The sequence below is a fragment of the Siniperca chuatsi genome, linkage group LG19 (assembly GCF_020085105.1).
Source record: "Siniperca chuatsi isolate FFG_IHB_CAS linkage group LG19, ASM2008510v1, whole genome shotgun sequence".
Taxonomy (NCBI): Eukaryota; Metazoa; Chordata; class Actinopteri; order Centrarchiformes; family Sinipercidae; genus Siniperca; species Siniperca chuatsi.
Window position 1 is genome coordinate 7,990,974 of NC_058060.1, and position 27,797 is coordinate 8,018,770.

At 43.1% G+C, this 27,797-nt stretch overlaps 3 protein-coding genes across 5 annotated transcripts; 2 read left to right on the plus strand and 1 right to left on the minus strand.

The window, feature by feature from the left end:
- The first annotated feature begins 2,200 nt into the window (after positions 1-2,200).
- Positions 2,201-8,425, plus strand: LOC122867007 (gap junction delta-4 protein). 3 transcript variants are annotated; one of them, XM_044177319.1, is made up of 3 exons: positions 2,319-3,899; positions 4,119-4,479; positions 4,591-8,425. In XM_044177319.1, the coding sequence occupies exons 1-3, from the start codon at positions 3,836-3,838 to the stop codon at positions 5,336-5,338; spliced, it is 1,173 nt and encodes a 390-aa protein (XP_044033254.1). In that variant the 5' UTR covers positions 2,319-3,835; the 3' UTR covers positions 5,339-8,425. The 3 variants fall into 3 exon arrangements, with proteins under 3 accessions (XP_044033253.1, XP_044033254.1, XP_044033252.1); XM_044177318.1 differs by lacking the exon at positions 2,319-3,899 and adding an exon at positions 2,201-2,293 and having other exon boundaries at positions 4,119-8,425; XM_044177317.1 differs by having other exon boundaries at positions 2,321-3,899; positions 4,119-8,425.
- Positions 8,426-9,161: 736 nt separating this feature from the next.
- LOC122867076 (cytochrome P450 2D15-like) lies at positions 9,162-12,915 on the plus strand. The gene is made up of 6 exons (XM_044177443.1): positions 9,162-9,182; positions 9,669-9,731; positions 9,953-10,057; positions 10,150-10,314; positions 10,392-10,410; positions 10,747-12,915. The coding sequence occupies exons 1-6, from the start codon at positions 9,162-9,164 to the stop codon at positions 10,995-10,997; spliced, it is 624 nt and encodes a 207-aa protein (XP_044033378.1). The 3' UTR covers positions 10,998-12,915.
- A 4,056-nt stretch (positions 12,916-16,971) lies between these two features.
- Positions 16,972-19,773, minus strand: fzd8a (frizzled class receptor 8a). The gene has a single exon (XM_044177263.1). It carries the CDS (start codon positions 19,326-19,328, stop codon positions 17,583-17,585), a length of 1,746 nt encoding a protein of 581 aa, XP_044033198.1. The 5' UTR covers positions 19,329-19,773; the 3' UTR covers positions 16,972-17,582.
- Positions 19,774-27,797: the final 8,024 nt, after the last annotated feature.

Below are 27,797 nucleotides of genomic sequence, written 5' to 3' on the forward strand. Positions count from 1 at the left end.
AACAATAGTAAATGAGTGGCCATGTTGCAAGATGTTGCCTGTTACAGGGAGCAAAACGTGATGTTCCAGATACACAATATCAGATTGTGTAAATGCTACAAAGACAAGTTTCACTTTAAACAAGAGGAGCCTCATAAGTCAAGACCATTTATTGTTTCTAACAGCTGGAACAGAACAGGTCAATAGTAACACTTATTTTCTCTCAACTTCTTCATGCCATGTTATATACAAAACCAAACACTAGGGAGAAAGTGCATGGAGACACAAGGCATTTAACATCACTACATTCAGTGGAGGAATTGGCTGCATGTGGTGGAGTTACCCAAGTCTCATAAACAATAGGTTAGATCTCTTAACATAGGAAAAGTAAAGAGCCTTGGTAGCGTTTCTGTAGACTGCTATACCTCAATATACAAAATAATTAGTGAGGTTTTGTTGTTTTGCCAAACTGATTTCTTTAGAGATGCTAAATATGCATCATGCTGGGATTATTGAATTTTTTTTGTAGCTAGCCATATTCATTTTAGCAAACAGTTGCCAATTTACACAACAGACATGGAGCAACATTAGCATTCCTTTGCAGTTGTGTTTCTGGACACTTGGCAAATGTAAGTCCAATATTCGATCTCCCTTTAGCTCTATTTTGGTCTCCACCAAAACATGCTATGTTCACCAGCTATTTGCTATCTTTGTGTGTTTCCCATGTGGTGCTGGCCAGGTAGCGTACAGTGGGTTTATAAGAACTTTTTTGCTGAAAACAGCGTCCTGCAGCTTCTGGAAACAAGGCTAATGAGAGCCGTGAGACTCAACCAAAACGGTAAAGTTACGGGCCAGAAAACCAAAACAATTAGCATGAAGACACTAAAACGCTAGAGCTGATGGGAACTGCAGTGTTGAGTGATAACTCTCTGTGGGTTCATCATTCCGAAAGAATCCTATCATATTACACATTGTCATTTGACTAATTGTTCATATAAAAATATTGTTGATGATGAAACCATGTCTGATCCCTTAAGACTGTAGCATTACAGTGTTCCACAGGTGCTGCAGGAAAAAAAACATCCATCACCCACATCCTATAAATCATTTTTATGTCTCAAGGAGTTTTCTGTGGTCCTTTGGTGATGAAGTAGATCATAAAAAGTGTGGCAAAAGACAGAAAGTTCCTGATAGAGAGAAAATAGTGAAACAGATCATCACTTTCTCGTTCTGCATCATAATGTTTAATGACTGTCTTCGTGCCCTGTGGTGCAGTTTGTTGCTCATGAAAGCCTTCTGAAATTCTGTTGGGATGTTTGTGTCACACCTGTGCACTGACACAAGGGATAGGCTTTTTAGGCACAACAGAAACTAATCTTATAATTATGCTTATGCTAATGGCGAAATGGGGAACAGCTGCAGGATCTGGTAGATGATCAAGTAATGACTGTGGCGAGAAATCTCCCCCAAGTAGCAGCTGCTGGACAGGTGGGCAATAGCAGAGTCTGAAATCAAACGATAGGTAGTATACATGGAAATGGCACTAATTGCTGAGGCTAGAGTCATATATAGGAAGGGGAAGAGGGTGGAAAAGCTCAAACACAGCCATGAATGGAATAATAAATAAAGGCTCAGAGGCTTTATGGGAACTATTAGCTTACATCGGTGATAAAAAATGAGTAGAAGCACATGAGACAAAAGATAAGGACAAAGAGTTCCTGTCTCCTTGCTTTGTGTAACTGTGAGGAGTACAGATCAGTCACTGTGGTTATCATTTATTCCATCATTACAAACGAAAGAAAAAAGTATAATGAGTGACGAGTTGCAAATAAAACCAGTACATGTTTACTTGCTAAACTCTGAATTCAGTAACTGTAAAAACTGTTAAAAAACACTGTATAAGAATGACATTGGGTCTACATCATCATAAACTATGCAGAAGAGAGAGGCAGTAATATAAACAAAAAAGGTTATACCAAGCATAAAATCTATCAAAATAATATATTTTTTTAATTGTATGCAAGCAGGTGATATGTTTGGAGAAAGATTTGCATGGGAGTCATAATTACTTGTTGAATATAATATGTGTGTGTATATATAATAATATAATATTTGTGTGTTGTTGCAGGTCATTAGCTCAATCAGTGAAATTGAAAACAGGTGTGCCTCGTTATCCTGTAAGCAGTAACTGGGCACTCTCAAGTAGTTGAGGGAAGGGTAAAACTGTTCAATAGATGACACTGTATTAAATTTGGTGTGCTTAGGTGTGAGCTTGTGTGCTAGTAGCCAACTTTACAAGTAGATGTTACTGTAGGTAAGTATCTTAAATTTGTGTTTTATTTGTTATTGAGTATTCTTGGAATGGTTGTACCTATTTACTTCTACCTGCGCTTACCTGAGCAGATGGTATGTTCCAGTTTATATGAGGCTGAAGAGGTAGTTAGTCACTCCTCTATAATGGGAGTGAGTGTAGCAGGTTGCTGTAAGGCTGTTTGTTTCATTTTGGGGTTTTAGTTCCACTTTGATTTGGTTTTGCTGGACTTTCTTGGATTGTTTTGTTTTTTTACCTATGGCCCATCATTACTTTAATAAAAATCTGCCTTCACTTGTTGTAAAGCTCCACACCCTTTTCATACTTTCCCAATGCCAAACAACATCTACTGCCCTTTATATGGAACTACAATGCCCTGTTTAAATGAATTGCAGATCTAAGTAACGTTCTGTCCTCTGTTACCAAGTCAAAAATTCAATTTCACACACTATTTATTTTCAACAGCATCCTTTATATATTCCCAATGCTAACCTTGCCATCCATTCAAAATGAGCCATGTGGGATTCTTACTGTGAGCCAGTATGGAAGTGCTAATGACCATTGATCTGTAGTGATTATGAGCCAAGCCAACTGTCTGTCTTTGGCCATGTGTCCCACAGGAGACCTTGTCCATGAGCTAGGGTGGATGCAGCATGTGAGAAAGGAACTGATTTGTCCTCTGTAAAATCATTTTATTAGAGAGATATGCACTATGATGTGCATTTGTCGAAGCAAGTTTAGAATGAATCATTAATCTCATTTTATTAAAAATGGACAGTGTAAATCTGGTCACGTGATTGTAATATGAATTTGTGTTGTACTTCAGATTAATAATCAAGAATAGTTTTATTTCATACTTAAATGACTATACAGTAGGTCCTTATCTGTCATAAACTGGCCTCAGCTGTGGGACAATACAATACTCATGAGAGCTAATCCACAGTCTGCATAGCTACATGTTATCTTTATTCATCATCGTAGCAGGAAGTGCTTGTATTTTTATGGAGCAGCTAGTTTGAACATGCTTACCATTGTACTTGAGAACTTAATACATCAATTTAGAGTGAGTAAGCCAGGACGCTTGTTACTCTCCTGTAAGGATGACCGGCAGCACCAAAATATCTCTGCAATGCCAGGACGGCAACGTGCCTTTGGAAGTGTGTTAAGAATAGACCCACAATGGGGCTTGCTCCCGTCTTCTGTTGTCTGAGGACAGACAGTTGTCTGCAGGGGACAGAGGAAGAGGTGATTTACATGGTTTACTTAAGTCTTTCAGAGACTTGGGTGACTCAAATGGATCAGATTGGATTTACCTACAGGGACCTGGCACATACTCCTTCTAGGAAAGAGAGAGACTGCTGAGGAAGCTTTGTTTCCGTCAATCTGGAGGTTATTGTGCTACTGGAAGCCACTGTGTCCCTTGGTTGAAAGAGTAGAGGAGAGGAGAAGTGGCTGGATAGGGAGTGAGGTGCTGTCTTAAGGGTTTACCTTGTGGCCTGGAACTGGAAGACTAGAAGATTTTGGAGGGCCTTAAGCAGAGCAAGCATGGCGGCATCAAGTGCCTCTGAGGTCATCTTTATCTCTGTCAACCACAGCATCACTTTGATGGGTGAGTTGACTTCACTTCTGACTGAAGGAAATCAAAATAAGTTCTATATTATGTTCGTGTGGCGTGAAATTGTTTGGCATTTCTACAGATCTATAAATCTCAAGGCAGTTGCTGATTTCTGTGGCCTTGATTACTTTTTAAAATATGCAACGCCACACACACATTCATGAGTCATTGTAAAATCAGCAAATTTTTAATACCACTGTGCTTATTTTTCAGGGAAGTTGTGGCTCATTGTGATGATCTTCCTCCGTATCCTGATCCTCCTCTTTGCTGGTTATCCTCTATACCAGGACGAGCAGGAGCGATTTGTGTGTAACACCATTCAGCCCGGATGTGCCAACGTGTGCTATGACCTGTTTTCTCCGATCTCTCTCTTCCGCTTCTGGCTGGTGCAGCTCATCACCTTGTGTCTCCCCTACATCATCTTTATCATCTACGTGGTCCACAAGGTCTCAAATGGCCTCACCGTGGACTTGAACTCCTCGAGTCACATCAAAACCTTGCAGCTGTTCAACATCCACCAGGAGTCATTCAACAAGACCTCTGTAAACAAGATGCCTCTGGTGGCTGAGCGAAGGTGGGCCCGGTGCTTCACAGGAGCCTACATCCTCCATCTGATGTTCAGGACGTTGCTGGAGGCAGGGTTTGGGGCAGCTCACTACTATCTGTTTGGTTTCTACATCCCTAGGAGGTTCCTGTGCCAGCATCCACCGTGCACTACCCAGGTGGACTGCTACGTCTCCAGGCCCACTGAGAAGACCGTGATGCTCAACTTCATGCTCGGTGTGGCTGCTCTGTCCCTTTTCCTAAACGTGTTGGATTTCATCTGCGCCATCAAGCGCTCAATGAGGCAGAAGAGCAAGAGGAAGATGATGGTGGAGAAGATTTATGAGGAAGAGCAGTGTTTCCTTTCAGCCGGAGGAGCCTCCAGAGGAATGGACCCACACACCTCCCTGGCTCAGCAGGGTCTAGAGGTAGAGGCTGGTCAGACAGGGAGTTTCCGGAAGAGGCAAGGCAGCAAGGGCTCTTGTGGAGGGGGAGCTCTTGCGTTAGATCAGGAACCACCCTGCCTGGAGCGCTCCTCTCTTTCACCCTTTCCAGGACCTCCAGGCTGCAATACCAACGGGAACAACGGCTACTCTGTTTCCCAAGAGGAGGCTCCGGAAAGGAATGGCAGCGAGGTGTCTCTCTGCCCCCCAGAGCCAACAGGGACACCCAAATCCATTCGTGTTAGCAAACGCAGTCGACTCAAACCTCCACCTCCGCCCAGACGGGACCTCGGGTCATCCCCCGGGGGTTCAGCAGGGCCCATCGGGGATGTTTCCACAGCAATCTGTACCAGAAGGGTGGGTCAGTATATGCTGGTTGAGCTGGGTAGCAGCGCAGAGCTACAGACCAATGATGATGGGCAAGAGAAAAGATCAGAGTGGGTGTGACTATGAGGGTTGGATTGCTTTATTTCCAGGTTATTTTGGAACACATGAATAGGACAAATAGGTGTGGAAGCAGACATAGAGAAAAACAGACATAGAGATACCCCAAGGCTTACACAGTGGCAACAACTGTTGCAGCTGACATCCAGCCATGCTCTCTGCCTCATATTTGCTGTAATTTTATCACACCATCAGATCACATTGCCTTTAAGGAGTGCTAGCTGAGGGATGCAAATCAAAGAATTCAAGTCAGGAATACAAACTCTCTTAACAAGTCGAGACTGACGGGACACTCTAGCCTTAAGCGTCCTTGAAAAAACCTCAACCTTGAGAAAATCTAAAAGAGTGCAGCCCACCTGTTTATTCCCTTGTTGGCTTTACCCCCACCTCCCCAGACACACCTTCCATAAACAAAGACAGGCCTTGACCTGTCCCACATATACAACCCCCTACCTCCCATCACTGTCACTCTATATGATACCACCATTGGAGTCCTTCTCTTTTGTGTTTGGGTCAGCGGTGTCGGACATGGGTAGCCTGTGGGCCCTGTGCTTCGGTGTTTGGGTGACCTTTTGGAATAAGAGGGTCAGAAAGGCAAATGAAAGGCTAAGGTGGTGTTATCAAACTCATAGAATAGGGTTCCATTCTATGAGGCCCCCGACATAGGCTCACAAAGCAATTATTTTCCCCCATAGGGGCTCTGTATTTATGGAGACAGCTTGTCACTCTATTTCAGGGCCCCGCGGAGCTTAAGAGGAATACAAGCCTTAACATACACTGTCACTAGAAATAGAGCACAGCGGAGCTCTGCAAAGGAGCAGTGTTGCCTGTTGCCCTTCAGGATATCTGCTTTCTGCTTGCTGTGGCTTTGGTTTCACCTTGATCAAAGCTCATATTAATGTAGGTTAGACACCAGCTTCCACTGTGACACGTCAATCATAGACAGTATATATATAGTGGGGCTGCTGTAATGTTTAATTAACTTCTTCTTTTGCTAAAATGGTTCAAGGTTTTTAGCAGCAGTGTAACCTGTATTTTCTTGAAATCTCTGGACTACTGTATACAAAATGAGGAGACTACCACAGTAAATCAGTGGCATCACAGTTGCATCTGCTGCTCTTGTGGCTGAGGGGCTGGTCGGTCTCTGTGTAAACGGATAGCTCTTGATCTTCCTCCTCTTGTGGTCTCTTTGAAGGTGACAACAAAAGCTCTCTGCCTCATATCTCACCTATCTACTGAGTGCTGAACCCTGACTGTCATAAAGGCGACCACAAGGGGTTTTCATCAGACCACAGCAGGTCTAATGGTGCCGCACCTCCTCCATACACCCAATGTTTAGTGTAAAAGCCAAAGCTGGATTCAGTTACACTTGTGTTTATTGGTATTCTGTACTATAAGGTCTGGGTAGTACCCAATAAACTTTGTTTAGTGCCTAATTCTTATTATAAGTCATATTCTTGCCTTCCAATACAATATCAAATGAATTTATGTTCAGTTTCATACACTATTTTATGTATTTTCTTTGTAAAGTGAAAGTTTGTTGGATGTCTTATGTTTCTATGTGTTTCACTCATTGACTCTCAAATGTGAAGTGATCTTTCTATGTGTAACAGTTATGGCTGTTCATTAGTGTTATTGTATTATTGTAACTTGGCAAAGCACTTTATTGTAGCTATTTTTGTTTGATCCAGTCCATTGTGCTGTAGTAGCTTTGCCAACACTGTAGTTTGAAATCAGATGCCCTCTAGTGATGAAAAATGTTAAATGCTGCCATATATTGAATCCAACACTTGAAATCAAATGCCCTCTGGCATTGTGATGACAGATTTTGATATGTGAATATTTGTATCTTCATAAAACATTTTGGTTGTGACACTTTCTTTCAATTAATCAAAAACACCTTAAAACCTTTTTCCGCTGCATTTCCTGTGCTGTAGATTTTCTAAACATTGCTGAAGTGGCCTCTGCTGACACCAAGAAGTGCAATGTCACTTAAATTGCTGTATTAAGCAGCAGTTCTTTCATTTTGTTTATTTGAGGCTATCCTGATTAATAGTGACCTGTTAGCCACAACAGTAAATGTGGGACTGCTTGAGAGCCATGGCACTCAGATAAAGTTCAGCGACAGATAATAAGCCACAGCTCGGAGGATCTTATTGAGAGGTTTTGGGGTGTTAAAATGCCGACATACAGGTCAGACTGGTAGGGAGGGCCGGGTTAACCTGTTAAGCAGCCCGGGGGCAAAAATGTAAGCCCCAATCAAGCCCACCTGGTGTCCTGTCTTGTGTTTACAGTCACTGTTAACCTTTTCAGTATTAAACCCCGATCTTTGCCTAATCTTAACCAAGTCCTTGAGTATCTAAACATAGCCATAAAGAAGTTTATGCTGATACTGTAGGAAAAACAAATGACTAAAGTTGTCATTGAACTTTTGGCTGAGAATGTTCAGTTTTTTGCAACTTAGCAGACATGTTCATTAAAAAAAATGCCCTCATTATGTTGACAAAAAATTGATTTGGGCAGCATTATGTTTCTCTTAAAACATATTTGCTGTTGCAGATTAGTGGTATATTAATGTAATTTCAAGGAGACAGTGTTGGATAGTTTGATTAAACACAAACTTACAGAATATAAGAATATTCACCATTTAAGATGTAAGTCCTTTTAGGCAAGAATGTGGATTATTTGTTTGTTCCATTAATGTCCCATTTAGTGTTGCTATGCACATTTTGCAGCACTCTCTGCAGTGGTCGGCCCCTAGCAAACCTAATAATTGTGAAAATACATATTCCAATTTTTTTTTCAGGCCCTGTGCAGGTTGCTGCATGTAAAATAGAATGCAGAGAAATATAGCGTGCATGCTGTTCCAGATGTGCATGCTGTTCCAGTGTTCCATGCTACTGATTATGCTGCCTGACAGAAAAGCAGCAAGGAGGACAAGTGAATCATAGGGGCTGTCACAATGCTCATATGCAGTAGTTGTATAATCAAGGCAAGCCAGAGCTTGTCAGAACTGTGTGCAATCTTAGTAGCTGATGTTTAAAAGTAAATCCTCTTCTTGTGAATTAAAAGCAGATCTATTGCATGTTGCATTTGGCAATGACTCATGATCATTTCAAGAGCTTCTTACCGTGCTCTCCCCAAGCTGAGGAAGTGCTATGAAAATGTCTAGAGTCTCTTCTTGGGACCCACACTGGCCGTAGTCATCAATGGGGTGCAGGCCACGAAGGAGGCTCTGATGACTAAGGCTGCTGATTTTGCTGGACAAGACATTTTTGTCAGTGACCGTGCCCAGAAAAGACAGAGATGAGATGTCAAAGGACAGAGTATGTAATATTGCTTAAAGTGAGACTATGTAACTTTTGAAAGAATAAATTACACGTACTTCCTCTTACAAATGAAAAGTTGAATTCAAAACCTTGCTCAATTCAATACACTCCGGGGTTTTGCTGCTACAGCCTTACTTGGTCTGGCATGACCAGTAGCTTATGGTGGCTAACTTTAGCTAATGTTAGCAAACTTTAGACAGTGTAACTGATATTGCTGAGTCAGTCTGCTGACTTTATGACTCTTCTTTACTTGTGCTACTGTAAACTCTATATACACAATGTATACATTAGCATTTAGTATCTCATAATTGCCATTTGTGGCTGCATTTCAGCAAAAGTTACATAGTTTCGCTTTAAGATAACAAGGTAAGGTAACAACTTTAGCTCAGAAACATTGCTACTGAGAGCAGTAGTGAGATCTAAATTAAGTATTTGATACAGTTGTTATTTAAAGTGCATAAAGCTCTGATACTTTGCTGTCCCGGTGGTGGAAAGAAATGGATGATACTGACAGAACTGTGCAAAAACACAGAGCTTGAAAGACTATTGAGCTTCTGTAATTCTATCAACTCTGTCTCTGTGTAATTGGAAGTCATACAGATTTTAATCACACTCCCACACAGTTTTTAATTATCAGCGTTAGCAAACATCATTTATATTTATGTTAGCTGAATGCTAACTATATTAACTTTAAATTAAAACAGGTGTTCCCAGATGTTTTTATATCAAGGGCACTCAAATAGATATGAAAATAATCACACTTATTTTAGCTTTAACTTTCATATTCCAGATTTGTCCAGACAAATTCTGTGTTTTACACATCAAAGTTACCCAAATACCTTCTGCTCTGTGACACAGACCCCAGGAGTCCTGCTCAGGTTTAGCTAACGTTGGTTGACCGCCCAGACATTTTGTAGACTAGCCAGTGACTTAGCATCCACGAGTGAATGACCCTGCTGTATTCCTCCTCGTAATCATTGGAATAGTCTTATCTTTCTTTACAGCTGTGTGACTCTGTTCCCATGATTCGAAACCTGCCCTTCATGAAGGCGTTTAAGAACACTAAGGTGGGTATATTCATTGGATCTGGAGAACTTCTCATTTTTCCCTTATAGAATTATCATCATGCTACGCTATCTTTTTTTAAATTCTACTGGGAGTCACCAAAGTCTGAAATTTTCAAATCCAGAACACGGGGCTTTAAGCAAGAACACCGCCATTGTTTCACCTTGGAACTTTCCCCTCATTTTCACTCAGTGGAGAAGAGAAATAAATGTACATTTCTCAGACTTGTAAGAAACTTGCAACTCGTCTGATCACTGAGCACAAACAGACCAGAATCCCTGGGCAACCACGAGACTTCCTTGACTGCTATCTGGATGAACTGGATAAGGTGTGTGTGTGTGTGTGTGTCATGCAAACAAAGAGACGAGAGATAAAGAAAGATAGAATCAAAAATCAAAACGATTCCCTTTCTCATTCCAGAGAGGCGCTGATGGCTCTTCTTTTTGTGAGGATCGACTCATCGTGTTTGTTCTGGACCTTCACTTTGCTGGGACTCCTACTTTCAATCTGTGCTTCTATCGTTCTGGCATCTATTCTTTCATTTCTTTTCACGTTTTTTTTTTGTGGTGTGTTGTTCTACTAATTGTTTGACATTTCAGTGTGTTGTTCATCATTATTCTTTTCCTCCTGCGTTGCTCTGTCTCTTTAACTCTCTCCATCAGAGCGATGTCAGCGGGAGATGTTCGTGTTGGATAAAGAAGGATCACGGCAGTTACGACGACAGACACAACATGCCTTACATGCAGGCACATTATCAGAGAGATTTCTCTGAATAGTTTTGACATTTCTTGTGCAGACACGGGTCTGAGTAACATATTTGGCAGAATATAACACAACACAACTACATAAACTGCTACAGACAGGGGTTCATTCACTGCTGGGGCTTCTCAACCAGAATTTGTTTTGTTTTTTTAAAAACATAACTTTATGAACTACTTTCTTGCTTTGGTGCTGGTCAAGAAATGGAAATTGTCATTATCTTCATGGCAGGTTCTGGAAGTTTAGTGGTCTGCTGAGCTCCTGCAAAGCCTGAATTATTAACCCAGTTTGAAGAACATGTTGTGTCATTTCTTTTACTCCAGGCTGTGATCCATGAAGCTGTGATCCATGAAGTCCATAGGATAGCCAACACTGTCCCTCATAGTATCTACCACTGTTCAGCAAATGGCACGAAGCTCATGGGATATTTCTTACCCAGGGTAAAACTAATGAGGTTTTTTTTTTTTTGGATCATTTTACTGTTTCAGGAAATGCCTTTCAGCAAATAGATTTTTTTGTTCCCGGTAGGCCTGCTAGTTGGCTATAACAGGTGTTTGCATTCCATTGCAGTAGCTCCAAACCAGATTGCTTACAAGGATTGGAATGATTGGATTAATAGTATTACACTAAACCACAGTGTTCAGGCATACAGTAGTCAACAGTAATGGGTTTTGGAGATTTGAAACGATTAGTTGGGACTCGAGACAGATAATTAATCACCAACTATTTTGATAATTGATTAATGGTGTCCAATGTGAGGATTTGCTGCTTTTCTCTGTTTCATATTATTGTAAACTGAATATGTTCGGGTTCTGGCAATTTTTCTCCTTAGGGTAGGTACATTGATCATCCAAAACCTGAACTCGGTGCTGAATGAGGTGGGACAGTGGAAATTCCCTCATGAATTTAACCCTGAAAACTTTCTGAATGACCAGGGAGAGTTTGTTCGTGCATTTCTCTGCAAGTATGAGAGCCCAAATCTTCTATTTTAAGAGCTGTACATGACTTAATGATTGAAAATGTCTACGTATATGTCTTGGAGAGGGTCTGGCTCTTATGGAGCTCTTCCTCATCATGGTGACTCTGCTGAGGAAGTTCATCTGGCCCGAGGATGCAGGACCCGTGTGTATGGGGTCACTCTGTCACCTGAACCTTACCGCATGAAGGTCCAGCTGAGGGCCACGCAGTAGACAATCTGCAGTTACACAGGAGGAACAATGAAGACTGATTCAAATGTGTGTTGTGCAGGGTGTTGTCTCAGACAAATAAAATGTGTAAAATAACGAATGACTAATTTGCAGCAAAATTGTTATCGTTATAATTTGCCACTCACTATCTTATAATGAACAGATCTTCAGCACACCTTTTAAAAAGATAGAAGCACATAGTCATAGCTCATATGCTGAAACAAAGAACAAATACATTTTTATATAAAAGAGGTTAAAGAATCTGATAGTTTTGTGCTGATATCTGTTCAAGACAATTCTTGAGTCTCCTTTAGTTCTATCTGCCGTTCACCTTATATGGACAACATTTAATAATGGTTTTGCCAGTCTTGGTACAAAAATATGTACATGATATTGTCCATTTAGAGCTGGGAGACAAAAGACAATCTAGTTAATGGCTCCCTCGAGTGGACAGAATTGGGTATTGCATTTAATAGTTTTATTTCTGAGCATGAAAAGTACGGGCACAGGCCGCTTCACGGGGGGACTAATCAAAATGTAATAAGATAAGTAAATGAGTTTTATCAGATTGATTGGATGAATGTATGTGATATGGAGTATATGCTGTAATTTAGAGCAAACTAATTTTGACATCTTGTGCAGGGGATTTGTCATCAAAACATTAGTTCAGTACGTTACTTAAACCATTCTGAAATGCGTTGATGTCTTAACCTTGTACATTCCTGCTGTATGTCAGTCTGATGTAATGTAAGGTGCCCTATTTGAACTGCACGGAACTAACTAATGATCATCGATATGACTGAGCTAAATTGTTTTAGATAAATAGTATTTAAAATGCAAAAGACTCTGTGTGAATTTCATTTCACTTGGCATATAGTAACATGTGGCACACTGTTCCAGTTGGTATTACATCGTCCTGTAAGTTGGACATAGACGTAGAAGTAGGGTCACCCTTTTTTTTTGTATTACACTCCCATTTTAGAAACGACAGCATCGCTCTCACTGACTGCTTATCGTCTGATTGTCCTGCTCAATATTCATTTACCGCAGAACCGTGACATCACACCCATTTTCGATGCTGAGTGTGGGCACATTTGTTGGACTAAGAGCTGAGTGAATCTGGGAAAACACTCAGCGCTTCAGATGAAAGAGGTTTTTTCTTTTGTGTACATGTCAGTCAGTCAGTGAAGGACAGAGGGAACACAGTGTTCAGCCGCTGTGTGTGTGTGTGTGTGTGTGTGTGTGTGTGGAGGTGGGGGTTCCTTGGATTGGACGAGGCAGCAGGGGTGCACTGTAAGGACTACTAAACCACAGAGGCATTGTTACTGTGCCAGTGGGGGGCTGGTGATTTATGCCGATATCTTTGTTAGGCTCAGTCATAGTGCTTAAATGAAGCACTTATTGGTTAAAAACACAGCATGAATTTTCCATTTTATTTTTATTTGACCTCAACCATCTTCCTAAACTCACCTTGTAAATGTGCAAACCAAACTGCGGCAGCTTCAATGACGTCCAAGTCCCTTGGAAACTATAACCACGAAGCCTGAGCGCTGAACCCCTCTATTTTCCAACATCTGCCGTCTCAAATGGCCAGCTGGGAATAATGCGCCTGAGCTGGAGGCCAGGAGCTTCAGCATTAATCTAAATGGGTCACAGAAACCCGAGGTCACTGTTATGCTTTATGCATGGCAGAATACACCCTCGGAAACTCTGGGGTTGAAGTGCTATTGTTCATCTTCCACTGACAAATGTAATCTGGAAAAAATAAAGAGAAATGATTGTAACTGACGGTCTTCATATTTACAAAACCTGATGTAATCACCTGCAGGAGCATGTGTAAGCTCCGCAGATAAAAAACACTTTTTTTTAGCACATTTTATTCTTAATGTCGTTGTTATGTCATGGTTTTATAACTTTAAAACTGCCTGTCATAATCTTTAATACAAAAACCACGAATGCAGATCACAAGATGCTGTCCACAGCTGCAACATCTACTCTTATGCTTAAAAAAAAAAACACCCCAACCTTCTCGGGATCAATAGTATTAAAAAGCATGACCTGCCTATCGCCCCTGTACTCTCCTCTGTGTCTGCCTCTCACCAAACGGCGCCATTAATATTTGATGGGCAACCATGTGAGAATGTTCCTCCTGGCCCCACAAATGAGGCTTTAACACCTGTATACAGAGAGAAGAAGACAATTCAATCAGAGTCACGGAAATCACGGAAAAGATCGTCTCCTGGATTCATGCGAGGGTTGATGGATTTATTTGTTACCAGCTTTGTTTACGTTGGTTACACCTCTGCTCCAGTGTAGCCCAGCGATACCACCTAAAACTGTGTGTATGCCCGTTAGGGGCCAGGCGGCAGTCGAGCACAAGCCCTGACAAGAGCAGATAAGGGGCATGTCCATAAAATACGTCCAAATAAAAATAAACCATTAACTCAGACTTGACCTGGTAATAACCAGTTAATACCCAACAAGTCTGGAGAGCCCTGCCCTGTCTGTGTGAAGGTTCTCCTAATGACACTCTCATACTTTCTCCTGTAAAGTGCACCGAATTGGGTCGGTGACCTCTGTGGAGGAGGAGGAGTTTCCTGTTAATTACAATGTGTGCATAACGGCCAAGCCAGGACATGCTGCTTTAAGTGCCTGATGAGTTGGGTATGGGGGAAGATGCACCAGGGTGATGTGTTTAGCATGTGTGTGTTTAGCAGTGAATGTTGCTTTTAAAATGTCTAATAAATGGCCTTAAGAATGGTCCTGAACTTTGACTTACGTGTTCTCATAAAGAAAAAAAGTAGGACTTTGTATAAAGAAGCTAAAAGTAACTTTTAGTGACGTTTACGTGTGATTCTTCAGTTCCAAATAAGGACTACAGCTACCCAAAATGCCCTCCCTCAAGCACTGAATGAGCCAGGAGATCATATATTTCCCCAATATATGCCATATTATTCATAAAATCTTACATTTGTTAGATGTATATAGTAATGATTTTAAGTGATACTCATCATTGGAGGCCATATAATTCTGTTTTGTGTGAATGAAGTACAAGTTCAGCTGATTATGTTTTTCCAAAGCAGTGAACACAGGAGTCAAAAACGATTCTTTTCATTAGCGATTTCATCTGCTGATTATTTTTCTGACTAATCGTTTCATCTATGAAATGTCAAAAAAATCATGAGAAAACGTCCGTCACAACTTCCCTCCAACCCCCAACCGACCAACTGCCCAAACCCCCCCCAAAAAATATTCCGTTTACCATAATACAACAAACAAAAGCAGCAAATGCTCACATCTGACAAGCTGAAGAGGATGTTTGTCATTTTTTCACTATCTTTTCTTGACAAACGGCTGAAACGATTAACCGATTATCAAAATAGTTGCCCGTTATTTTTCTGACAAATGACAATTAATCGACTAATTGTTTCAGCCCTAAAAACTACGCGTTACCATTAAAAGTTGACTGGCAAGTTTATATATTTAGAACCACTTTTATTTGCCATTTCTACATTTTGTTATTCACCGTCTTGTCTCGCTTTCAAACTCGGAACCCTCTGTTTCACAGCTCAGCGAATATAAAACGAATGTCACATTTTATAACTGACATCAGTGTGCTTCATGTGAACATTTGATTGTTTTCAAGCCGAATCCATCATGTCACAATGTTGTATATGAGTTTTGGGAAAGGCCTTGTATCTGTAAACGCTAAGACATTTTTAAGTTTGGCACTTATTCTTGATTCCAAGATCAAGAGCAAAAAATGCAATCGTTCTTAGAATTGAGACATTTCAGTGCTCTGAACACAAGTGTGGAGGCTTGTGGAGGAGTGCGGTGCTGCTTCTACCACTAGGTGGGGCTGCACATTAACGTCACTGCTGAGCGCCTGGCAGTTTGGAGCTGGAGCTGCACACTGGCCTGCCTGAGGTTTTTGAGGTAAACACCAGAAGAACAAGCTGCAAGACTAGAAGAAACTACCGTGACTATTTGATGGAAACATCACAGCAAATGATTCAGAGCGTGAACTTGTACGCGAGACACTTTACCAAACAGAGGGCAGTGTTTGAAATATAAAAGCAATTTCAAGCTGGAAACTAAACAATAACATGATTAAAACTCCCAAACTTGAAATGTAGTAACTTTACACAAACACTAAAACTACTCCGAACTGCTGATGCAGGGAACTGCAGGGAAGCAAAATGCTTAAGAAGGGCGCTCTTTTGCTCTTGAGAAAAGGACATTTTCGTTCTAACTTCCATCTTCATTGGTGTCTTTGCACCAGGCAATGACAGCACTTTGACAGCACTGATGCAAAGATTTATGTGGCTGATTTACACTCCCAGAACAGATGCATGTCTGCACCACACTGAAAAGAAGCTATTGGGGTTAACATCTACCGTCTTGAGTGTAAAGGAATAAAGCAGGAACAAAGCAGTCACTACAAAGCCCACTGTCACCATTGACCAGCATTATCAAAGGCATTTCTACGCTGGGTTACAGTGTATCATCTTATGCCAGCGCATTGGGTTAATTGGGACCAAACCAGATACATTTGTAGCGAAAATGCCTCGATTAGGGGGCCCTAAGATGTGAGATCATGTGAACAGACCACCTGTGGGGCTTTCATAGCTATTTCAATATCATTCATGTCAAGGCCCTCTGCACTCGCTGACACGGCTTGAGTCGAGGGAGAAGATGTTTCAATTCAGGCTCGGCGGGAAAAAAACCCCCCCAAACACAAGACGCAGGGGCTCTGGCAGGTTTCAGCTCTGACAACCCCAGAAAAGCAAGGGGTTGGGGGTGGGGGTGGGGGGTTCCAAAATGCTCTTTCAATTGTAGGATGTCCATCAAAGCATCCAAATGGGGACGTTTAGGGGGAACCTTGGCACATCAGACAGACACTCCTAATACACACCACCTTTTATTCTAGGCTGGCTAAAAAAGAAAGATCAAAGTTTCTGCAGATGAAAAGGGTCCGTTCCCTGCATTTGTACCCCCATTCACCCACTCCCTCTTTTACTAAATTAAGAAAGCGGGCTTCGGGAGGCATATGAAGAGGACTTTAACAATTATGGAGATGCTCCAACTCAACCCCTGCCTCTAATTACCGGCCTCTGATGGTTAAAAGGGCTTCCTTTTTAGCCGGGACTCTCAAAAGCTGCTATTGCTGCTGCCATCCTCAACACGGTGACCACAAGGAACCACAAAATATGCCTGCATGGGCCCCCCACCCCCAGCCCCAGCCCCAGCCCCAGCCCCCTTTGCATGGGAAAACACTGCAGAGGTACACAGATGCTGAGATTTATCAAATATTTTATTGTCAAAATAGAGGTCATATTTGCTTTCTCACAAAAAAAGAGACATCTACACTTTGTACAAATTTACAATAGCTTATAAAGGTTTCTTTTATACACAAATGTACACGTTTTTACAAAGCTTTTATATAAATACATTTCAAATTACAAAACGAATGACCCGTAAAATACTTGGGCACTATTAAGGCTTAATTTAAACCATCTTTGATGTGATTGGATTATACAATGTTATCTGGCACTATGTAGATAAAATGGCAATAAAAACCCAAATGCTCTTTGTATGAAGCTGGTTAGGAACAAAACTGTCTCTCTGCCTACAGCAAGTAATGCCCAGTTTGCTTAAAAGCCTCAGTCTGTACCTCTAATACATATAAACAGGGAGGAATTAACCTGTGTGAATGTTTCAACCAGCTCTCTCCACAGAGGTGTGTGTGTGTGTGCGTGTGTGTGGATGTTTGGGGAGAGTGAGGCGGGACACCTCAGCAGCAGTTCATTACTATGCAAATTGCTTAAGACGGGGAGTGATGGGTTATCTCTCAAACAATTAGCAGTCCTCATAAGCTTGCCACCCCCCCCCCAACCCCACCCCCATTCAAACCTGGGACAATGGCATCTGCTTGGGGCAAGACACGGAGCTGGCCGTGCCTGACCTCCACGTCAGTCCGGTGCTCACGTCGCTGTACATGGAGCCGCTGGTGCCTTTACTGCCCCAGCAGCACCTGGTGCAGAAAGTCCTCCAGGAGTCCAAAGTTTTACCGGACCAGATCCACACTCCGGACGTGATGCCCACCAGAAGGCACATAAAGTACTTCAACATAAAAACGGCGTAGTCCGGGCTCCTGCGGTCCCTCTCTAATAAACAGTTGGAGCAGTTGTGTGTGATCTCCCAGCTCTGCCTGTTGTGCTGCTCATAAAAGTAACAGGCGACTATGATGGTGGCTGGCACCGTGTAGAGCACCGTGAAGATGCCTATTCTAATCATCAGCTTCTCTAGTTTGTCGGTTTTGGTGCCACCTTGTTTGATGACGCTGCGGATCCTGAACAGGGACACAAATCCGGCCAGGAGGAACATAGTGCCTATAAATAAATAAATCACCAAAGGGGCGAGGACGAAGCCGCGTAGGTTGTCCAGATTCTGGTTTCCCACGTAACAGATGCCAGCGACCGAGTCCCCGTCAACGGAGCTCAGCGCCAGGACCGCGATGGACTTCATGCTGGGTATGAGCCACGCGGCCAGGTGGAAGTACTGGGAGTAACTTGCAATCGCCTCGTTGCCCCACTTCATCCCGGCTGCGAGGAACCAGGTCAGAGACAGGATGACCCACCAGATGGAGCTGGCCATGCCGAAAAAGTAAATAAGGAGGAAGACCACGGTGCAGAGCGCGGGGCCCGTGGTCTCATAGTGGATGTGCTCCAGGTCGAACTCCCGGTTGCACGCCACTTTCTCGTGTCCCGCGATCAGTCTGACAATGTAACCGACTGACACAAACATGTAACAAGCTGAGAGGAAGATGATGGGTCTCTCTGGATACTTGAACCGCTCCATGTCGATGAGGAAAGTGGCGACGGTGGCAAAAGTTGACACGAAGCACAACACGGACCAAAGTCCTATCCAAAAGGCGGTGAATGCTCTCTCGTCGTGCGTAAAATAGGGGTTGTGGCACGGCATGGCGCAGTTGGTGATCTGACCCGTTTTGACACGGTTGTAGAGCGGGTGACGGTCCGTGTTCACCGGCACCATGGGCTCCAAACACTTGCACCCCGGCTCACACGGGGCGGCGGGCGGCTTGTATTTCCCAGGCGCGCCGGGGCGGCTAGGCTTATTTTTGGGTGGATTGTAACCCTTACCGGGATGGTTGGTGGGTTTGGAGAGGACAGGGGAGACCGTGGTGGAGTCGGTTCTGTTGTAGTCCATGCACAGAGTGTCGGGGTTGCCTTGCACCGGCAGCAGGTCGCACTTCATCCTGTCCGGCCAGGGGAAGCCGTACTGCCTCATGAGAGGCGCACAGCCGGCACGGGCTCTCTCACACACGCTCCGGCACGGCGGGAGAGGTTTTTTATAGTCCTCCAGGCAGATCGGGGTGTACATGCTGCACAAGAAGAACTTCAGGTCCGGTGAACACTGAATCTCAACCAAAGGCCAAAACTGGTGCACCTCCAGTCCAGCCTCGTCCTGCGTGTCGTGATTGAACTGGTTAGGCATGTAGGTGTAGTTGTAGCCGATCCCCTTACACAGGGGCACGGCTATCTCCTGGCAGGTGATCTCCTTGGCCGTGGTGCAGCTGGATCGGGGCAGGAGAGCGAGTGAGAGGAGCAGGTAAATCCCAAACAGGTCCATCCCTCCGGCGCGTCGTGTCCCCCTCTTCTGCTCTGGTACCAACAGCAATAAATCCTCCCAGTCGTCTTGCTTTTGCCTCTGGTCCGGTTAGATCTCGCGCAGCGAGCCCATCTCGCTTCTCTCAGGATCTTGCACGGAGTTGCAAGCAATGTGCAAGCCGTGTTTACTTTCAGCTGAGGAGGAGGAGGAGGAGGAGGAGGAGGAGAGAAAACAGCCTTCAGGGCGGCGAGCAGCAGTCAAGATGGCTGAGAGGAGAATCCACCTTCTTCTGGAAACTGCTCTCAGTATCCTCAGACAGTCTGGTGTTAGAAATCTCAAGTGCTGCTGTCCGATCGCTACAAACGGGAAAACGTGGGCCTTATTTCTGTCTTCAAAACACAGCGACTACATCCAGTCGGCTCGTCCCACCTTAGTCCCGGTTCCCATACAAATCAACGGCCGGGAGACTAAGCGGTGCCAATATATACCAGAGCGTGGCAGGCTACACCCCCCGGAGCCGCTCCTCCAATCACAGAGCGGCAGGGGCGGTGCTTTCCAGCTGTCCATCACGTTTGTCACCTAAAGATGTTTTGTTATATAGCTTCTGATGATAGTAGTTCTGCCAGTGTCTGTGGCGCCGGGGTACAGGATGGTGATGTGGAGAACGGGGGGGGGCATAATTCTACCTCCCGCTGATGACGACCACAACTCAAACAACCACATACTGAGACAAAATAACTACTTTTGTGCATTTTTTTTAAAAGCCCAGAGCTATGGCTGGTCTAAAATAATAGCCCTGTAAAGATCCCCCCCCCCCAAACCTATTTCAAATAACAAAACTATCATTCTGAACATTATAATCATAATAATATGAAGCAGGCTAATTATAAAGACGATACCGGAAGCACTGGGAGGAATAAATAATGAGCTACTATTTTCAAAATCTCCCTCAGTGACTGAACTTTCTGTTCACACAGTCTTGGATGTAGTGTCACAACGGTGGTAACATGGGCAGAGCGAGGATGCGTCTAGCTCCAGAAGATTGTTTCTGTGAGACACACACACACACACACGCACACACACGCACACAGACAGAGGGGAGAGAGAGAGAGGCCAGTTTGGTAAACTGGCTAATTTGCGCATGATAAGACTACCCAGGGAGCTGTCTGTCCTTGTGAAAAGCTGTTTTATTTTTTAAATGAGGTGCTAATATTTCGTTTAACGCTTGCATAGAGCTCCGCGGGAGGCGTAATTGCGCGAGGCAAAGACCAAGCAGCACACTGAGGCGGCGGCAGAGCGCTCATATCAGTGTTAACATGCTTCCAGAGAGTGTCTGGAGACATCGGCAGTTACTTGACGGTAATCTTATTGCTGTAAAATGTATGTTTTACTTCTGATATTATGAACTCCTGTTTGAAGACTTGCTGTACAGTGTGCCTTTATCAACCTTATGGTATTCTTATATCCTGTGCTATTTTACAATGTTGCTTCAGATGCATAACATGACTGTGGGGGCACTCAGCAGGAAATGTATACAGACATGATCATACTGTATGGACGTGTGTATACTTTTGCAGTGGTGGAAAGTAACTAAGTACATTTACTCAAGTACTGCACTTGTGAGGTATTTGTACTTGACTAGAATTTCTCCATCTTCTGGTACTTTATACTTCTACTCCACTATTTATTTATTTATTTTTTTTAATTTAACAGCTAATAGTTATACAGATTAAATTTCACATGCAAAAAAGATGAGTTTATACAATGTGATGCATTGCTACACATTAAAATAATACTAATACTACTAATACTAATACGGAATACTACAAATACTGAAGTGCTTTCATACATGAGCAGAACTTCTAGATATTGGATTTTGCTGCAAAGGCTAAAATATTTTCAAAAATCTTCCAAAAACAGTCTTGAAATATTGCACATATAATAGTAATAATAATAATAATTCATGTTCATTATTTTACCTAAGAGGGTGAACTTAGAATGAGTTACAAGCACTTCATACTGATAAATTGCACATAATAACCGTTGTATGTGATGTTAAAAAGTCGTTTTTACAGAACTAAAACACTCCTGTAACTTATAAAGGATGCATAATTATTATTTTATTGCAGTGAGCATCATTATTATCATTATCAAAGTCATGCAGCGTCTGGTAAAACAAGGCCAACCATGTGATCAGCACATCTGTTCGAAACTCTATATTCATTTCACCAATGAATGATGACATTTTGTCCACACACACACACACACACACACACACAGTTCCTGCAGAGTCTGGGTGCTAGGAGGCCAATGTGTGTCTTACAAAAAAGCATCTTCCTCTCAGCTTCCCAACCATGCATAATGCAACATTGTGTGCAGGGGCCGGGGTGCGGTGGCGCTGGAGTTTAAGTTTAGTGGTATTGTGGTTGGAGTGGAGCCAGGTCTTTATCATGTGAGGCAGCTTCTTTTTTTTTTACAGCCTCGACCCGCTGAACGGATAAAATAACCCGGAGAGAGCTGAGCATCAGGAGAACACAGACTGATTAAGCGACTGTGAGATGACAAGGAAGGAGCTCTGTTAATGGCTGTTTGCGTTTGATTAGGAAACAAGACTTCGGCTAGCCAGTGCTGTGGACTTGTGTGAGTGTACGTTTGTGCGCACGATGGATGGTGCGATGTTTTCTCAATAATAAACCCTGGTATTTTGAGATGGGTCAAAAGGGACACACGATTAAAAAAAAAAAAAGGGAGCGAGGGTAAGGTGCAGGTCACAGTGTGGGAGAGTGATGGAGGAAGCAGAGGGAGGATAGACGAGGGCAAGAGAGGGCGTCAAGTCTGTCCTGTGCAGCGATAATGATTTACTCTGAGGAAATCCACTCATCTCCTGTTTGCAGCGCAGAGCTGCACGCCGTGAGAAAATATCTCCCCACACCGAAAGCCTTAAAGAAACACTCTGTGACCAATGAATAAAATCCAGAATCACATCAAGATCCAAAGTTAATGTGTTCAATTTAAAGCCCCATTCTGTCGGTCAGAATCAAGTGCTCCCGCCGAAGAAAGGAAGCCCATCAAGTGTGACTGCTTGCCAGATCCTGGACTTACCTCTGAGATGGTTAGAGAGAGATATGCTAATGCAACTTTATCTTGTAAAGGAAAGCTTCGAGGAGATTTAGCCAATCTGCTGGACACAATTCCAAGAGCCTCGGTGGCATTTAGCGAGCTCGCGCTAACCCGGGGCTGCTTGTTAAGACTTCATTAGCTGTGTTTGCTCAGGCCTCTTCTCTCCAAAGAGGTGGAGGAGGGCTCCCCAGGCTCCGGCCGCAGCCCCACTATAGACACTCCATATGGGGCTTGTTTGCTCACGGCTGGCCTGGTAATCACTTTCAGGTGGAGCTGGAGGAGACGGAGCAAGGCTGAGGGGATTTTTGGGAGAGCTCGAGAGCTGGAAACCTTCCCCCTCTAGCCCCAGCCCCCGCCGGCAACCTCCTTTTCCACCAGGGTGCTCCTGAGGTGACAGAGCATGGAGCGTGTACCCTGTGAATTAGCTCACCTAGGGCCCATTACCTTAACAAACACAGCCAGCCCCTCCAATCAGCCTACTGCTGGGAGGACAGGCGGCCCCTGTAAATCCTTCCTTAGGGCCGCTGCCCCTCTCTGTGAGACCAGGAAGGACTTGTGTGTGTGTGTGTGTTTGCATGCAGAGTAAAAACTATAAACTAAGTGAGAGAATCGAATCTTGTCTTGAAGCAGCACAAGACAGCTTTCATGATGAACAAGAGGCAACTGCTTCTGTTCTTGACATCAGCAACATGCACACATTGCACTCACAAATGAAAGTAGAAAAATAATCTCCCAAATCTCATTTTAGTGGTACAATTTTATGTGTTGCAACCCCTCGTTATCAAAGGTTCAGTTCACCCAAATTACAAATAGGCATATTTTCTCATTAACTCTAGTGGTACCCATGCAGATAGTTTGGGATTTATTTGCCCACGTTTTGAGATATCCATCTCTGAGATTTCTGACTCCAAACCACAGACCTCAAATTGGAACTACATTCTACAGAAGAAATCTTTTCTATGAAAACGTTTCACAGCAAAGTCTGTGGATTATCCCGAGTAACAGGGACAATGATTCTGGACAGAGATGTTGCTGCGGTTAATAAATCATTTCCTAGTGGTCTATAGATCATTTATAAGTCATTAATAATAACAACAACTCGGGTTGCCAGGTTGTGAAAAATTCCTGTGAGTGATTGGACTGTTTGATCACTCCATGTGTCAACATGTTCAACTGCACACGCAATGAATTATAAACCCTTCATTAGCGACATAGCATCATTTATAGCTGTGGACTAGATGGCTTCTTGGAAAGCGATAAACTTGCGAGCATTCCCCTACTTAGTACTACTTACAAAACCATTCAAAACCCCATTGAATCATCTAAAAAAAAATAGCATTGTTGCAAAGCTGAAAACATGGCTGTTTTTCTTAGCTCATGAAAATGAGCTTTTTGGAGATACATGGGTTTCACAGGACAGTGCCAATACCAAATGTAAAGGTTAAACCCTAGCCAAAGGGATTTCTGACAACCTGGCAACCCAAAAGTTGTTATTATTGATTGATTATAACTGATCTATAAAGCATTAGTTAATGATTTATTAACCAACAATAATAATAATAATGATAAAAAAACCTTTATAAAGGCTGCCCTGTTAGTAAGTGGTACCCAAACTTCCATTCACCTCCATTGTATTGGCTGGCAGCCGAAATTTCACAGATGGATGGATATCTCTAAACCTGGGAAGATCAAAACTACCTGCATGCCTAGAAACCACTAAATGTAAATATAGGACTGATCTATTTTAATTCATTTTCTATTTGGGTGAAGCTTTAATCCCGTGAGAATATTTAGTTTAAAAGTGGCCACTATTCGCGTCACATAAACAGTAGAACTGCATATAAGTTGCTAAGCAGCAATGTTACATAATGTCACAAACATCTGTAGGGTGGGTTACACCGAAGATCTTGAGAAAAGCAGATCCACTTTTTCCACTTACACAACTAATTAAAAAACAACATTGCCTCCATGAGGAGAATCTGTACCATTCTCCTGCAGCCAAAGAGCTGACTGTTGTTGGCTGCCGTCCCTGAGCCAAGTGTGTGTGTGTGTGTGTGTGTGTGTGTGTGTGTTATTGTGTGATTGTTTGGAGTTTTCAGCCATCCGATGCCACAAGAATCTGGCCAGCCAGCAGAGGTCTGCTTTTGGCTGCTATGACGCCTGCTACTTGACACTCCCGTCAGATTTATCTCCCCTCTTGTAAAACAGCATGCAACTTGTTCTCTCTGTCCAGAAAGGTAAGCGAGCCCACAGAGATTTCTCCTACTCAGGAAACACACACACACACACACACACTAGCCCATATAATAGCGGGAGCTGATTTTTTTAACCCCTGCATGTAACCGGAGACGAGGGCTGCGTGCCTGGAACGACACATGGACGGCACTTAAGCAGGTAGACTTGCCATCTGGTTCCAACACATGGGGTGGAACACTTGTCTTTGGATACTGAAGGTGGTCATTTCGTTTTCGCGCTGTCGTTGTTGTAACGCACAGCGGTGGGGATACTGTGGAAGGGTCGGCCTGGTTGCTTCACTGCTGATTCTGACCAGGCTGCCGAGGGGTTAAAGGTCAGAAGGTGTCTCCTTTCATTCCCACAGGGAGGGAAGAGGAAGCGAGTCCCGCTAATTAACTCGTCTCATTACTATTCATGCAGTCTTTGAATACATCCTATTCCACCTCTACCTGTGCTCCTTTAACCTAATGGCTCTTCATGTCAACTGCTATAAGCTAAAAATCCTTTGTTTAGATCTTGCATTGTCAGCTAGGACTCTTGGGATGTCTGTTCAGTTCTATCACGTAGTAATACTGCCTTTTAAATACTGTGGTGGAAGAATTGGAATGTAGCTTTCCTGAACTCACAGACATCTGACATTTTTTTTTATTATTTTGTTCTAGTCTGGTGCAAGCTGTAACGTAATACTGAGCTGTGTCTCTATCTTTGATTCACTGGCGATGCTACGATTCAAATATATGGGTTGTTGTGCATTTGTAGTTGTGACAAAATGGCTGCCTGTGTGAAGTGTAGCCTACTGTATAGGACACCTTTGAGTCCTCAAGCACCTCCATAATACCTGTCGGAGTCAAGTTTGAGAATGGTGTCATATAGTAAAAAAAAAGTTAAATAGGATTTACGTTTCATTACTATCACTATATGTTTATAGTGATTGTATACAGTATATCACTATTTTAACAAAACCACAACATACCAGTACAGTAGGTAACAGACATGTGTAATGTCCCAAACTATGGGTTAAAGGGAAATTGAGGTATTTTTCAACCTGGGTCTTCTACTGTGTAGAAAACCTTTGTGACCAATCTTTTTTTTTTTTTGCTACTAGTTTTGTAGCACGCCAACACACTAAAGCAACAGATACACTTAGCCTCACACGTAAACAAACCGGCGTGTGCAGATGAACAGGCATCTATAGTCTGGTTATCCAGCAGGGTACCCTGGAAGTAGATCCCTATGCAGTTGGCTACTATAGCTTGTCTCGTGATGCTGGCAACAGGTGCTGGTTTCACAAGATATGTGTAAGACTAGTCTATTAGTGTTAAGACAGGCTTAGTTTTGGTCTTGGACCAGTCTAATTTGAGTTAGACTGAGTTTTGTTTTCATTGTAACAATCAGTTTGTGTTTTTTTAGAGACAGTTGCAGTAATCACTTGAAATAGTTTTAATTGCCTCACTCATCACCAAATTCATCAAGTAAAATGTCCATATGAATGTTAAATTCAATGTTACATTTCACTGTGATTGTATCTTACATGTGATAAATAAACTTGATCGATTGATTGAAATCTTCCACATGGTTCGAATTTTCTGGAGGAGTGAATGGAGTTTAGTAGTTTGAAGCTGTGGCTCATTTGGTGTCCAACACTTATTCGCTTTCTTGCCGAGTAAGATGAGAATATTGACGGCACTCTCATGTCTGTCTGTTAAATATAAAGCTACAGCCAGCAGGCAGTTAGCTTAGCTTAGCATAAAGACTGGAAGCAGGGGGAAACAGCTAGCCTTCCTCTGTCCAAAAGTAAAAAAACATCTGCCAGTTTCACGGGGCACATAACAGACCTATAAAACCACAAATTGCCATTTTTACAATTTGATTTTTGTATGGATTAAACAAATAAGATATAACGTGTACCCTGTAAAACCAGCAGATTTGTTTTACCTTTGACCAGAGCTAGGCTAGCTATTTCCTGCTGCTTCTAAGCTATGCTAATTGGCTGCTGTGTGTAGCTTCAAATTTAACGTACAGGTATGAGAGTAGTATTGATCTTCGCATCTGACTTTTGCCAAGAAAGCGAAAAAGTATATCTCCCAAAATTTTAAACTATTCCTATTTGTCCAGAATTAATGGTAAATTAGTCCTAAATAGTCTAAGATTCGGGTGCACGGTGGCAGAGCGGCTAAAGCTCCTGCCTCCCAATAAGGAGATCGTGGGTTCGTGGGATCGATTCCCGGACCAGACCAACATCACACAATCTCTCTGGGTGGAGTCTGCATGTCCTCCCCGTGTTACCGTGGGTTCTCTCCGGGTTCTCCGGCTTCCTCCCACCGTCCAAAGACATGCATGTGTAGGATTAATTGATAACTCTAAATTGCCCGTATTGAATGAATGTGAGAGTGAATGGTTGTCTGTCCTTGTCTGTGTCTGTGTTAGCCCTGCGACGAGTTGGCCACTGTCCGGGGTGTACCCTGCCTAAGGCCCAAAGTCACTGGGATAGGCTCCAGTCACCCGCGACCCCTAACGGGACCAAGCGGTAGAAAATGGATGGATGGATAGTCTAAGATTGTCAAGATCCTGTTTTCCTTACTCACTTATCCTCTCTTTGGTACCATCTCCCTCCCTACCTCCCTCCGTCTCCGTGTGTGGCGTACTGTGAAACAGATGGCGAGGGCAAGGATGACCGCCAGACAGAAGGAGGGAGAGAGCGAGAGGCAGAAAACGACAAGGTAGGGAAGTGGGAAACCATATCCAGAGGGTGAGAGACAGAGAAGCAGAGAGGTAGCAGATGTGTAAAACACAAACGACCTTGTGGAGTTTGCGTCTCGTTCTTGGCGGGCTCCGATCAAACCCCCGATCGCTCTCACTGTGCACATCAGAGGCTGAGCGACATCCCTGGTGAGCTGCCCTGGGCATCCTATACTGCTCATTAGCAGTCAGATTAAGACATGTTTATTTATGTAAACACGGGCATTATTTACAGTATTAATCTCGCCTTCACACTGGGTTTACATAGACTACCGTCTGACAGACTTGATTTGGGGAGCAGTTCCAAGCGTACCGAATATTATTTGAAGCTCTTTGGCATACATCTGTGACGAGCTGGGGGCATAAGGAGACTCTTAGGTGGGTGGTGTTTGTGTA